The following is a 15670-nucleotide window of genomic DNA, read 5'->3' as shown; positions in this document are numbered from 1 at the left end:
TAGGGTTTTTTTTTTATCTTATATTTTGGAAATGTACAACCAGGTTTTTTTTTCTTTAAATTTTTTTGGAGCCCCCAAGAGAGTAGAGCCCTAAACTATACGCTTAGCTCATACGTCAATCTGGCACTCATAAGGAAACAAACGTGCACCCCTTTAAAAACAAAGGCCTTGGTCTCGCGCGAGGTCGGGGCGGTTTCCATAGCAACGCAGGCCGATGTAGCCGTTGAGCGCGAGCTCTCCTACAGGCGGCAGAGTTGCGCCGCCGCCGTGAGCGCGAGAGCAGAGCGGGCGCCTCGCCGTAGCGGCTCCGACTCAGTTCGCTCTGCAGGAAGTGCTTGCGAGCGAGCGCGCTCCTTTTCTTTTCCCCGGAAGAAATTTCCAGTGCTCCTCGTGCGCAGGCCGGGTCGGATGTTCCTGCCGTTGCGGCTGAGGGGAGCGGGAAACGGGCCCGGCAGTTGCCTGACCTGAGAGAAGAATTTGAAAGAATTTGTGCCTGTGTGTGTCTTACCTTTCGAGCGGCCCCCGTTCTCCCTCTCGGCGGCGCCCGGACCGCGAAGGCGACGCGAAACGGGCTCGGAAGGGAAGGCCCTTCTTTCCCTGCCCCCTCCTTCCTTGTAAGACACGAGAAACTTTTCTTCTATGCTATTCCTTTCGGACTTTGGTACTATTTCAGTACAGTAGTTAACTTTTCCGGGTTTGTGGGTGTCACTCTTGGGAAGTTGTGGATATTTGAGTTTTATCGTCGTTCTAAAAATAAGGTAGCATCATTTCTATCACACACACAAAAGGTTTGAAAGGAATTATCCGTGTGTCTCATCTCAAATTAAACGTACTTCTGCATTACCTAGGGCCAGGATATTTTATATGCCACGATTCATCCAGATTTAAGCATTTTAAACCTATTTATTCAAATAGGAAGAGACTTAAGAATACAGTATGCTTAACTTTATTATGAGGTAGGTAGCCGTGTTTGTCTGATGTAGTCGAAACAAAATAAAAAAAAATCCTTCCAGTAGCACCTTAGAGACCAACTAAGTTTGTAATTGTTAGGAAAGCTCATACTAATGACAAACTTAGCTGGTCTCTAAGGTGCCACTGGAAGGATTTATTTTATTTTATTATGAGGCAATCAGTGCTTAGCTTTACGTGGATCATGTTTTTTTAGGAGCCCTATACTCTCCTGCAAGACTCAGTGGTTCATGTACTGCAGGCATCCCCAAACTTCGGCCCTCCAGATGTTTTGGACAACAATTCCCATCTTCCCTGACCACTGGTCCTGTTAGCTAGGGATCATGGGAGTTGTAGGCCAAAACATCTGGAGGGCCGCAGTTTGGGGATGCCTGATGTACTGTATACAGTATAGCATTAATTTTATTAATGTTTGATTGTTTTTTTAATGATTTTTAAATGTTTTTAGTGATTATTGTTTTTACAGTATCTGTAAGCAGCCTTGAGTCCCGTCAGGGAAAACGGTGGGGTATAAATAAATATGTAATGATGATAATTCATTGTGTTACTTCTTTTTCTGTTATACTGTGACTAGTAGCTGTAACTGCTTTTAAGTCCCATTAATTTCAGGGAAAGGCTTAAACATATTTTTAAACATTTTACTGTATGTGCACACATGAATAGAAGTTCCACTATGTCTAGTGGGACTCACAAAGTTCTAAAGTTCCTCCCAACCAGAATAGAATGTGGCAGCAGATTTATTTATTTAAACCATTTATAGACTTCCTTTTTTATAAAAACAAGGTGGTTTGCAAAATAAAGCCAGGGCATTTATAAACAGATTTCCAAAGTTCAATAGTACTGGTAATAGGAATCGGTGACCAGGAATGCTGGCATGAAGTTTTTAGCAGCTGGTGCAACACCTGCACCATGGATGCCTGACACATCTCTAAAAGTTAGTAGTTACACAGTGTGGAGCCAACCACAGAGAAGGTTCTCCTTTTGGTCACCATGGTGTTACAGCTAGAAAAGCTTCTGATGATAACTTTAGTGAGTGAGCTGGGCAGGATGGAAGGAAGCAGTTCAAAGATAATCTAGCTAGCACCAAGCTGCGCAAGACCTTGTAACCTTTGGAATACCGGTATTTGGTTGTGTTTTTAGTTGTGCCTGCTCCACACTGGTGCAGCAGTGGACCTGGACTGGGTCCCTCTTTGGGACTTGACTGGCTTAGGATTCAGTAGGGCCTTCGCCAGCCCTAGGTTCATCCCAGTAGGGCCCCAATTCAATTACTTGTGCATGTTAATTCCATTTATTTGGGTGTGTAACTCAGTGATATATTTCCGCCATGTTGAATGCTACCTCCTCTTAAGTAACTGTACTTAGGAGTGTTGAGTTTGGCTGTAATTTGGCATGAAGAAATATCAAATAGAAAGCTGTTGCCAATAAAGATTGCTAGTATCCAATATACCTTTTATTGGGCTATATATTTATCAGGTTTCACAGAGTTTTATTTTTTGTGCAAGTATCTGAATAAGCAGATAAGTGGGAATAATTAAAATAGAAATGAAACACAATCATGTGTTTATAGAGTGTTATTGTCAGAGGAGCCTTATCCTTGTATTAATTTGCAAAGCCCTGAACTACTTAGATATAGGATACCTCAGGAATCACCTGAACCTTTCAATATTAGCTCGATCACTGAGATAATCTGTAGGAGCATTGTTGCTCATTCCTTGAGTTGGCGAGGCTCACTTTAAAACAACATGAAATAGAACCTGTCATGTCATTGTCCCAGTATTGTGGAATGCTCTGCCAATAGACATTCAGCAGATGCTTGCTGTTTTAACTTTTGTATGCCTGCTAAAAACATCTTTATTCTGCCAGGCCTATGCAAGCAATTAGGAAGACACCTTTCCACAATGGTTAATTTACCATATATCTGTTACTAACTTTTTAATACAGGCAACTTCCCCTTTATGCACATTCAGTATGTGTGTGACAGCACATACAAGCATCAGCCCAAACCCAGAAGTGACCTGAAAATGTCACAAAATAGGGCAGGGGTGGAATAGGGTGTTTGTGGGCTTTTTCAATGGTGTATAGATGTACCTCAGAATGTAACCCCCACATAAATGGGGGGGGTTGCCTGTATGTTTTTACTGAATGGTTTTATGTACGGTATTTTTGTTGTAAACTGCTTTAATCCTTTTAATGAAATAGTGGTCTATAAATATTTTTAAAATAAATAAAAATAAATTATATTGAGATTATGACTTGTTTGAAATTTAGGCAGCAATCCTGTGAATGCTAATTTGGAAGTAAGTCAACCAAATTCAGTGGGATCAGATGGCTCTACATAAAAAGATGTGCTGTTTGTTACAAAATCACCTTTTAAATTGTAATACACCTATAAATATGGAAGAAGAAATGGCTTTGGAATCTGTACTGTTTACTGTTTCAAATACCTCAACATGTGAATTACTTGAATTACATTTACTGATTTGCTTAAAGACTTATTTTCCTTTACAGAAGTTCTTCTAAAACAAGCCTCTGTGCAGGCCATATATGCTAGCAGAATGTCTGGAGTTGAAGATGCTGCTGCTGTGTTATCTGAAGTGAACATTGGTGATTCATGCAAGCCGTTAGGTGAGCACAGAGAAGCCAATCCTGATGCAATCCCTAAAGATATTGTGGTCACTATTGGAGCTACAGTGCCAACTGGCTTTGAACTAACTGCAGCGGATGAAGTACAAGAGAAGCTAGCATCAAAGTCTACAATTAGCAAGGACCGAGGGAAAATCTATTTTGAAATTCCCGTAATCAGCCTTCCAAAGGTTTGCAGATTTAATTATTTGAATAATATATCCTGTTAGCTATTTGATTGTTTGAGGGTGTTGTACTCCTTGCAGTTACTGATATGTACATTTCCTTCATTTTTTAAAAAAGTATTTGTGGAGCAAGGAAACTTTCCTTGTATTTACATGAAAACCAGTAAAAATTATATGGGAAAGAAAATCAAAACTGAGGAGTGGGGGGCGGAAACAGCCAAATACCAGCAGCAACCATTTTGCGTGCGTCTGATGAGCAACCGCCGGTGTATGTGTCATTTTTGGCCCTGGAATGGGGAGGGGGCACAACATGCTTATGTGTGATCGCTGGCGTGCACAATGACCCATAATTCAACCCCAGGGGGGGAAAGGGAGTTGTCTGTGTTTTATTTTGAAATAATGGTACTTCTATGTCAATCCTTACACATCTACATTGTGTCCTATGAGGCTTACTCCCAAGTAAGTAGATATAGGACTAAAGCATATCACACTTAATTCTGAAGAGAGGTACATGTGCCTTATTTATGCATGTATGCAAATAGAAGCTACAAAAATGAAACAAAAAGTTGTATTTAAAGTTTACAGTGATATAACACAAAATATCCTCAAGACATGAAATGCCCTCAGACACATGTTTTGTTTTACATTGTTTAAGATAAAGGCAGCCACTACAAATGGTTGATCTACTACAGAACTTAAGTACAAGCTACAAATATCAGAAAAGGAGAATACAGCATTGAAAAAGATTATCTCTAATTTCATTTAGGTTCACCAGTTAAGATCTGTGGACAACTTATTTGTTGTTGTTCAAGAATTCAAAGATTATCAATTCAAGGAAACCAAGGTAGGTTGTTTCTCTTTCTTCTCTATCTCCTTGTATGTATCAGTATGTAAAGAGGTAGCCTAGTTAGTCGTTTGCAGCAAAAAATTGTTGCTTGTTGTTTTTCTTATTGTGTATATGTACCCACCACTTTTGCTGCCTCTTTGACACATCTGATGATGTTGATACCCTATAAAAGTATTCTAAAGAACTGCAGAACATTGTTTTCTTTCTGAACACACCCTATCTGTGCCACATGAGAGAGTGCTTTTTAAATACAGGATAATTTCTGTAGTTGTCTATGTGATATGAAGGTGTGGCTGTTGGTGAATGGGGTTGAAAGCTTAATGACATACACGAACCATTTCACGTATCTAAACTTCCACCATTGTAGGTCCAATCTCTAATGTCCCATATCCGCAACAGGGCCGCAGGTGCTCCAGATAAACTCAGCTACTCCTCTGAAATTTAGCAAACATAGAAAAGAATTGGTTGTATTAAATGACTTTTATGGATACTTTATCCTGATATGTTTTAGGATGAAGCTCTAAAGGATTTAGAAGACTTGGTTAAGAAACTGCCATGGACGGACCCTTTGGATGTGTGGAGGTTAAATACAAGCCTTAAGAAAAGAAAAACGAGGCGGAAAAAGGGCAATCAAACCAATGCAAAGAAAGAGAAGCAAGAGGATGATGGGAGCAGAGAGCAAGCTGTTGATAAAAAACTGCACGAACCTGTGCAAAATGTTTTCGATGCTACTGATGTCCGAGACCCAGAAAATACAGATGAAATTGTGCAACCAGGTGATGATGAACTGTCTGATTCTAAAGAAGAGTTGACATCCAATGGCGAAAGCAAAAATGAATCAGGTGACTGCAAGAAGTGTGAAATGAAAGCTGAGACGCTGAAGTTCCGGGTAACATGCAACAGAGCTGGTGATAACCACAGCTTCAAATCAAATGAGGCGGCAAGAGATTTTGGAGGAGCTGTGCAAGATTTCTTTCAGTGGAAAGCAGACATGACAAATTTTGATGTGGAGGTGCAGCATACTTCCCCCCCCCCATTAAAATATTATTACTATTACTGCATTAATAGTAGGGGTGGGTTAAAATATGACAGGATTTACATGTTTTAGCAATAAGCAGTAGTCTGCTTCAGACATTATGATGAAGTTCATGTGATCAAAGTTTTTGCTTCTGTGTGCTATTAACTGCAATTTTAACATTATGCCGTAACCCTGAATTGGGGTTATCTTAACAATGGCTTATTTGGAACAAGCTAGCTTCAAAGTCATAATTAAGATTAGCCAGAGCCTGTTGTGTTTGGATAAAAGACAAGCTACAGTTAACAAAAATACAACAACAACAGAAGTGAAAACACCTGATCTTGCAGCTGTGCCAAAGGAAGAACGGAGAGTGGGGGGAGCATTGAAGCCCAAGGCTTGCTGTGTTCTGTTACCATCATGGAAAACCATAGTTTTTCTTTATCTTGATGTCTGAACCAGCTCAAACTAAAATGGAGATGGCCAAGTTAGTATTAAATTATGTTGAGATTTCATACTGGGACCACTGGTCACATATACTGGCCAGTCTAAAATTGCATCTTTTACATTAGATGTAATGTAGCCTTCCCAGTTCGAGAGATTTAGGGTTGGAATGACTGGCAATCAAGTGCTGACTAATGGTCTCAAGTTTTCCCAACCGCAAGATACCTCATTCTATGTTACAAGGAAACGTAGTGGAGGTTGGATATAGTGTTTTTTATCTTACTTCCTTGTAATCTGCAAAAGTGGGGAGGATCAATGTTCTAAGAATTAGTTGGATTGCTGTATATTTTAGTGGTTGGCATATGTTTTCCTAGGTTCCCCCACCTCAGACTCCACTTCACATAGCAAAAATACACCAGTGGATGGTCATTGCTTTCTTTGCATTACCTCAGGCAGGGGTGCCAACTTGAATAAAATATTGTGGGGGCCCAGGTAAGCCCCGCCCCGCATAATCAATCATGTGACACAGTGCACACACCCCATTTTTTAATGGCAATGCCTATCAACTTCACGGGGGCCCAGCCTATGGCTCCTATGACCTCAGGATTTCTAATTCCTAGAATTCCTAGCCTGGGATGTTTTAGCTGTTTTCCTATTTCAGCTATCCTGTCATAGCTGTTGGAAGGGACAGGTAGCGAAGGATGAACTAGATCTTGGGAGACTAAACAGATTATGTGGGTCAGATTGTTCATCTCCCAAGTATAGGAGGACTATGGAAGATAGCCCTTTAAAGTATAGAATTTTAGAAAAATTCTACATTAGCACTTCAGTGAGGTAGTCTATTCTGTTTTTTGTGTATATATCATTGTTTACCTACAGTGTAAGGGGGAATATCTGTGTTAAATGTAAGGGACTTTTACTCTAGGTTCTCCTCAACATCCACAATAATGAAGTGGTAGTGGGGATTGCCTTAACAGAAGAGAGTCTTCATAGAAGAAATATTACCCATTTTGGACCCACAACTCTTCGATCCACTCTAGCTTATGGTATGCTCAGGTAAGGATACTGGAACAGTTGCAAGATCGCTTAAACCGTATGTTCTACATATTCTGCTACTTTTAAACTGCCTCAAATTAAGTATTTCTTGTGGTCAGTTCCTGAGTGTGGAACTCCTTTCCTCTAGAAATAATCCTCCTTAAATGAAATACTCCTGTGTATCTGTTCCCCTTTTTATATATAAAAAAATATTTTAATGTTTTTAAGTGTATTAATTTTTTTTCTATTATGTCCTACAGCCCAGTGTTTCCCAACCTTGTGCCTCCAGATGTTTTGGGACTACAACTCCCATCATCCCTAGCTAGCAAGACCAGTGGTCAGGAATGATGGGAATTGTAGTCCGAAAATAGCTGGAGGCACAAGGTTGGGAAACACTGCTACAGCCTACGGTATAGGGACCATATTCATTAGTTACAGTATGCTTGGGATTTTTAAGATCAGACATGTACTTGATAGTGTCTTTTGTGTGATTCACTGTCTTACACTTTGCCCTTGATTTCTGCCCAGAAATTCAAAAGGGGAAGTTGGATGTATTTTTCAAAGAAGCAGCATTGTTTTAATTTTTTTATGTTTGTTATAATATTTTTTATATTTTTATATTTTGCCTTTGTCTTTATTATACAAACTTTGGTCCTAATTTTGTTTAGGCTTTGTGATCTTCAGCCAGCAGACATAATAATTGATCCAATGTGTGGTACAGGTGCTATACCAATAGAGGTACTGTGGCTTTTTATCTTTTCAGTTTTAAAGTAAAGCATAAAATACCTCACCCAGCTTGGGTTGCAACGCTATACCCACTTATCAGGAAGTAAGTACCGTTAAATCCAGTGGTACTAGGTTCTTCTTAGACATGCATAGGATTGCACCATGTCTACTGACAATCTGGGGCAAAGCAGTCTGATGGGCAGGGTGCAAATAATAGAATTATTATTATTTATTAGTAGTAATATCTTCAGATTTGATAGTAAACTACGAAACCGCCTAATCCCTTGAAGTCCCAGAAATGTCCTGGCATGTTGGTGTATTATTGCAACACATTGTTTGGATTTGGTGTACTGGAACATAAGGGTGACAAAGCAATCTTAAATGTCTCTACATGGAAATCAGACTGGGTCAAAAGGATTTACTCCCTTGTTTGATTAGGATTGTAAACTTTGATTCCTTATGCTGTGTTGGGTAAACAATTTGACGAGATAAGTTGCCCATCCTCAGGATAGCATGATGTATAAGCCATTTCTACTTCCACAACTATGATTAAGTATTTATATGTTTTGTAAGTGCTTGGTCATCTTTAATGTAGTCTTGGAAATCTTTGTAGCACCCCTATGAGATAGGCCAGTATTACTGCAATGCTGGTCCTGTATGAGATACCACAGCTCTGTGCAAGTTCCTGTGTAAAGTCATTTTAAGTGGGTGGATTGCTCATCTGCTTTCTGTTTGTTTGACCCTTGGGATTTCCTTGGCACTGCAGCAGAGAAATCCCCCCCCCCTTACTTGGGGTGGTGGACTAAGGATCAGTTCCCCTGATGATAATTTGTGCCATATAATGCATTCATAGATGTTATCTCTTAGAATTAGATTTCAGTTGGGTTCTTGCATTGCTGCTAAGTTTGCTGTTTCTTTCTCATTGATAGGGGGCTACTGAATGGCCTAACTGCTACCATATGGCTGGGGATAACAATCCACAGGCTGTGAAGAGAACAGCAAATAATATCGCCTCTTTACTGAAGCAAATTCAAAGTAAAGAAAGGTGGGAAATACCTCCCCAGTGGTGGTTTATGCCATATATTTCTTTTGCCTTTTGTTTGAGTAACTTTTTCATAGTCACTTAGATATTTTAAAAATGCTTCCCAGTTCATTAGCTTGGGATTGTTGGTATGGTATGAAAAATTTCTTCCAAGTACTAACTCCTTAACTGACCTGGTTTTTTGTTCTTCACAGCACACCTGCAGGCAAACCTATAGATAGTATTCAGTGGGATATCTGTTCTCTACCTCTGAGGACTGGCTCTGTGGATGTCATTGTAACAGATATGCCATTTGGAAAGAGGTAAATGATGGGTGTTTTACAGCTGTCTCTCTGATCCAGAGCCTTACAGGGACAATGAAGCTTCCAAACTAGGAAGGAATTGCTGAATTTGAGTGTAGAGCTACATTGTAGAGTTACCAAATTGAAAACGATTGCATTTCTGTAGGTCTCCATCTCTGCTCAGTTGATGGTCAACACATCTGTGGGTCTTGATCTTTATTCCTTTTATAATATTGCAAAAGGCTGAAAGCAACATAAGGTTGAACATTATCATTAAGCTTATTCCAAAATATTATGAAGAAAACCCACAATTTTGCTATGAACAGATTAAGCTGCTTTATATGTATTATTTTACAATAAGTTTATGTAATCATTGTTGCTATAGATCAGATTTTTTTCAAGCCATGCACATAAAGTAGGAGATAAACATTTTTCCAGTTTTTGGCCATAACATTCACAGCAGTTACAAGATTGAATAATATTTATCAGCCATTTTCCTGGATAACATCATTCAGATACCCAAGTAACAGTATTTTAACTTCTAAAGGTATGTGGTATTCCAACATACCAAAAATACAATCTGTACAAATTTCAAAAAAGTTTGTATTTGAGAGCAGTTCCAAAAGATGTGTTCACTGGTACCTTATTCTCTAACGTCTTCGTTGGCGAACATTTCAGTTTTTACCATAAACCCAGAAGTAAATGCTTCAGTTTTCGAACATGCCTTAGAGCTGAACATGCCACGTGGCTTGTTAATGAAGAATGTAATGCAACAAGGTTTGTTCAATTATCTTTATTCTATCAAAAGATATAACCAAATAACCAAAAAGGAATGTTTAGAGAGCCAATCGGGTGTCAATCTTGTTTTAATAAATAATCCTTCATAAAAGTTATTGCATTACATTCTTCATTAAATTATCTTTCCATTGATATAATTTTATGGTATTACTCCCCCCCCCAAAAAAAATGGTGGTATGAGCCATCAAACCTCGAACATACACTTTTTCCAAAAGGTTTCCACAATTTTGGCTCAACAGGTATTTTGCCATTGCTTTAAATCTTCTAAGTATTCCTATTTCTGGATTCAGAAATTTATTGTAATATTTATTGTATTTTTCCGTGTATAATACATCCCCATGTATAAGACTATTTGGGGGGACTCAAAATGAAGAAAATGGGGGGAGATTGCCCCCGTGTATAAGACTACCCTCCCTCTTTTTAACATGATTTTTTAGTTTAAAAAAAGTCTTATACACGGAAAAGTACGGCAATTGTTTTATTAATCCATTCTGCAGTGAAATTGTCTTAGATAGGTTCATAATCTTCTTTAGAAACATGTGCAGATTTCTAAGCCATTGTTGGGCCCATTTTTTCGTCATACGTGGCTGATTTTTCAGCATTGTTTTTAGTGTTAAAATAGCTCCATAGCAATTTCTCTTTTGCACCTTGAGATGGGAGGAACTTTCCCTGCAAATATTCAGTATTTGCTCAGGAGATCCCTTGCTTTAAGATGCTTAAAAATTGCTTATAAGGGAGGAGCAAATGGATTATTCTACCGTCTAGAAATCTTTTTTGAAGTTTAGTTAAATCTGAGATTATCAGGGTTCTACATAACCAACCGGATTCCAAACTGGAGACCTTATTCTTCACTTGTATTCATGCAACCCAGTCTACGCAATGTTCATTCAATAATTTATTAAAAGCAAGGCAGTATGAAAGGCTTGGATTCTCTCCCCATTCCGCCTTGTTAATTTGAAAGGAGTCGTAGTTGATTAAGCATATGGATAAACTCACTACTATGGGCAAGAAATACTGGACAATACTGTAGACTATTTCAGGCATGTCCAATAGGTAGATCGTTTTTAACTCTGTGAGTAGATCGCAGTCTCTTGGAAGTTGCCCAACTCTGCACTATTTGTACTTCTAAGTTTCCTTTCTGTTGCTTCTCAATTTCACTCTAGGATAGGGTCTAAGAAAAAGAACTGGGATCTCTACCCATCCTGCCTTATGGAGATGGGCCGGATCTGCAGACCAAGGACTGGCAGAGCTGTGCTGCTGACTCAAGATAGGAAATGCTTTGCTAAGGTAGGTAGTGGCTAGCTAACCCCCAGGCATTTGTTAACAGTGCCGTTTGCTCTTCACTGCTGAAGGCAGGACAATGGTTTTGCTGTTATCTAGGATAAATGCTGACAGAACTGAAAGTCAAATACAGTGGTACCTCGGTTTGCGACCACCTCGGGAGCGACCGCTTCGGTTTCCAACCACAGCGGACCTGGAAGTGTTTACATTCAGGTTCCGCGGCGCTCGGATGCGCAGAAGCGATCTGCGCAGCGCGTGCGTGCACAGAAGCGCTCTATCGGCGCTTCGCGCATGCGCAGAAGCAGGCCTCGGGGAGCAAAGAACTCTGGGAGTGACCGGCTCCCTGGAACAAATTGTGGTCGCAAACCGAGGTACCACTGTATTCTTGTTTAAATATAGAGCAATTTGCTGCCATTTAGAAAAGACTAACTCTCTTACATTTAGAAAAGACTAACTCTCTCTGTAATATATATTATTCTAGATCCCAAATTGTGCTTTTAAACTAAGGATAAAGGGCTCCCTCACCCTCAGCCCCCCCCCCAAAAGCCAAGAAGGGGGGCGGACAGAGGGAGAAACTGATTTTTCTGATACGCTATGTGGCTGACTAAAAAAAAAAGAGTTCCAGATAGGGGCTGAAGTAAGTGACAAATGGGCACATTTTCAATAGCAAGTGAAAATGGAAAACTATATGTAACTTTCAATTCTGCTTGTCAAGAGAAACTTGCCACTCGTTTGTATTTCAGGCCTTGTCAAAAATGGGACACCTATGGCGAAAGTCTCACACCATCTGGGTGAATGTTGGGGGACTCCATGCTGCTGTGTACCTTTTGAAACGCTGTGCAGAAAAAATTTAGAGACGAGATGATACTGGTAACATCTTGATTAATTTACTGACCACACATGCACTCTTCTACATTTCTGAGGGCTATTTGTTTGTTTCCCTGTGATTCTGAGTCAACCCATCCTTATGATATCAAATGGAGTAAAAAAATAGGAGCAAGTGAGCAAGCCTGCTGGTCCCAAGGATCAGTTGTGTCATACCTAACTAGAAGCTCTTGAAGAAGTTTTCAGGGCTTAAATAGAAAAGTATAGCCAATTTATTAATGAAACTAGTAACTCTTCAATGTGCCTGTGAACCTGAGTTACTGTTTCAGTTTGGGTGCAAATGTATTTTTTGTATTCATAGAGCAAGTTATCCTGTTTCCTACTACAGGACAGCTAATTTAAGATGAAAATATTTTGCCATTGGAGAAGCACCTCCATGTTGTTTTGTTTAGTTGCCAAAAAATAGGCAACTAGTTTGTTGCTTCTGTTCATTATATGATAAGCTGTATCCCAGAATCCATTTGTTCAACAACTTCAGAGCTCAATAGTGCTGCCTGTTTTCTCACCTGCTACCTCAATTTATGCCTCAGTTCACTTGTTTACTTTGATCTGCCATGTATATTGCTGAGAATGTGTTCTATCAGCCTCAGCATATTTCTGTAGTCATGGTTTTGATTTGGAATAAGACTTGAAAAATGCTGTAATAGCCTTCCCCGTGTACTACTACTGTTGGTTTTTGGCACGAGATAGATTTAGATGAGAATATTTAGTGTGGTTGAATTTAACCTGATAATATAGCTAGTTATGTCATATCCTAACAAATAATATGCTCAAAAGTTCCCTAACAGTAACCTATAATGATGCTTATGCACCATCCACTGACCAAGGTTTATTACAGCTGTGTTCAAGAGATGTTGCCAATGGGTTGTGTCCATTGTTTATATGTGTACTGAAACTGATTTGTGAAATTTGGGAGCCTTTTCCTGTGAGCTTGAAAAGAATACAGGTAGCTAAAATACTACTCTAAAATATAATGTTGAATGCACTGTTCTTCAGTCTAGAAAGCATTTAGGGGGATGAAACATATTATACATGCTTGAAATTTTTAATTCAGATTTTGAGCTAAAGGTTTAAGAGGGGAAGAGGAATTAAGTCTTGTGAGATAAGAGGTGAGCTACATGCAGCTGTAAAAGGCTATGGATTAAGTTCTTTCATGAGAAATAAAGCACCAGCACTGTTCCAATTACTGTAAAAAGGTAGCTCTTTCTGTGTCATTAGAACACTTTTGCCCTCCCAGGTTGCCATTTCTTTCCTATCTATGGGGGGTTACTTTGGTGTTTCTCACTGTTGTTGTAGCATTGATATTTGATGTTATAATTTTACCTCTGTGTAATAAAGTTTTTACCAGAGCAATTTGCTTTTTGTTCTGCTGTTCACTTGGGTCACATAAAAGGAGGTTAGTAGTTTCTTTTCAGGAAACTATATTTAATAATTTCTTAAGCTACAAAGATTATCAGTGGAAGTCTATCATCTATTCATCCATATTTATGACTAGCTCAAGTGATCCTTGAGTCTAAGGCCCAAGCCTGCAGTATTTTAAACATAATGATACAATTGTTGAAACCTCCAGGGGGTGACTCATAAAACTTTCAAGTTAAAAATAAATAATAACCCTGCTTCTCCCCCCCCCCCAAAAAAAACTAACTCAAAGTGACATACAACAATAAATTAATAACACATACATTAAAACCAGCATAAAAAATCTGAAGCATTCATTTTTTAAAGGCAGAATTTAAAACATCTCATTAAAATATATTACTGTCAGTTCTGGTGAGTGTTCGAAATTCCCCAGGCGCGTTTTACGACTGGCGCAAGTCCGATTGTGCCCACATGGAGAACTCTGGGTACCAGGTTGGTGACTGATATCTACATGCTGGCCCCTCCAGCTTTCTTAAGCAGGTAAGCAGAAGAGTTTATTTACTGCATTAATATCCCAACTTTTTCTCCAAAGAGTACATGGTTCACCCCCCCCTTCTCATTCAGTCCCTACAACAACCCTGTGAGGTAGGTTAAGAGACTGTGACTGACCCAAGGTCACCCCGTGAGCTTCATGACTAAGCGAGGATTTGAACCCTGATCTCATGGGTCTTAGTCCTACACTATAACCAATACACCACACTAGCTTCCTAGAGTACTACTGCTATTGGACAGCTATATAAATATGGGGAAAACAAAATATCACTTAGAGAAGGATCTGAAATATTTTCCTTGGAATTCAGATTCGTTTTATTCTGGATTGTTTTACTTGATGCTTTAATATGTTGTAAACTGCTTTGAGATTTTTTTTCTTTATAATGAAATTACAGTGGCACCTCGGGTTACAGACGCTTCAGGTTACAGACTCCGCTAACCCAGAAATAGTACCTCAGGTTAAGAACTTCAGATGCTTCAGGATGAGAACAGAAATCGTGGGGCGGCAGCGGGAGGCCCCATTAGCTAAAGTGGTACCTCAGGTTAAGAACAGTTTCAGGTTTCAGAACGAATTAAGTTCTTAACCTGAGGTACCACTGTAATAATTATAACAAACCCCACTGTTGATAAGCCCCCTGGACATCCCATTGTGGCGACTGTAACCTATGTTTAAGGTGCCATTTGACAATTAGCTTATACAGTGGTACCTCTACTTACGAATTTAATGCGTTCCGAACACACATTTGTAAGTTGAAAAAAATTGTAATTCTTATCCCATAGGAATGCATTGGGAGGAAAAATTCGTAAGTCGAAGCAACCCTTTCTAAAAATTCGTAAGTTGAAAAAATCATATCTAAACCGCATCCAAGATGGCGGACGGAGCTCCATTTGTAAGTAGAAAAATTCGTAAGTAGAGTTATTTGTAAGTAGAGGTACCACTGTACAGTGGGGGGGGGGGTATTTGATCCCCTGCTAAATTTGCCCATTTGCCCTCTGGCGAAGAAATGACCACTCCATAATTTTAGTGGTAGGTTTATTGTAGCTGTGAGAGACAGAATAACAACCGGAAAACACCCAGAAGACCCAGAAATATCAGGTAGATGGAAATGCCAATTGAGTGCCCCATATTACAGTGGTACTTCAAGTCACAAACGCTTCAGGTTACAAACTCTGCTAACCTGGAAGAGTTACCTCGAGTTGAGAACTTTCCCGCTAGGATGAGAACGGAAATCGTGTGCCAGTGACACAGCGGCAGCAAGAGGCCCCATTAGCGAAAGCATGCCTCTAGTTAGGAACAGTTTCAGGTTAAGAACGGACCTCTGGAACGAATTAAGTTCGTAACTAGAGGTACCACTGTACTGTATAGGAATGCTTCCTTCCCATGTGCCCCACCCTCATGCGCCAGACTGGTGCTAGCATGGTTGGGAGCCAGGCACCTGCTGATGTCTCAGTTTTCTTTGCAAGGAGGGAGCCTTTCCCCAACATTTACCTTGTTCTGGCCAAATCCCTGGAGAGATGTGATGACCCTCAGGTACTGGAGCAGAGGGAAGGAAGGTAGGAGTTCTTCTAAAACATGATTGGGGAGTCGTAGGAACGCTGTCCCCTGTGGCTGTTGCTGAAGTCACCCTT

General features: G+C 39.7%; 1 protein-coding gene across 1 annotated transcript; it reads left to right on the top strand.

Annotated features, from left to right (window-relative positions):
* Positions 1–216: 216 nt before the first annotated feature.
* THUMPD3 (THUMP domain 3 tRNA guanosine methyltransferase) lies at positions 217–13483 on the top strand. Its single transcript, XM_035106569.3, has 10 exons — positions 217–614; positions 3478–3782; positions 4543–4620; positions 5135–5635; positions 7008–7138; positions 7786–7855; positions 8773–8888; positions 9080–9187; positions 11128–11251; positions 11989–13483. Exons 2-10 carry the CDS (start codon positions 3525–3527, stop codon positions 12097–12099), a joined length of 1497 nt encoding a protein of 498 aa, XP_034962460.3. The 5' UTR covers positions 217–614; positions 3478–3524; the 3' UTR covers positions 12100–13483.
* The last annotated feature ends 2187 nt before the right edge of the window (positions 13484–15670 follow it).

This window comes from Zootoca vivipara, chromosome 2 (assembly GCF_965207765.1).
Source record: "Zootoca vivipara chromosome 2, rZooViv2.hap1.1, whole genome shotgun sequence".
Taxonomy (NCBI): domain Eukaryota; kingdom Metazoa; phylum Chordata; class Lepidosauria; order Squamata; family Lacertidae; genus Zootoca; species Zootoca vivipara.
This window is presented reverse-complemented; position numbering and strand designations above follow the sequence as displayed.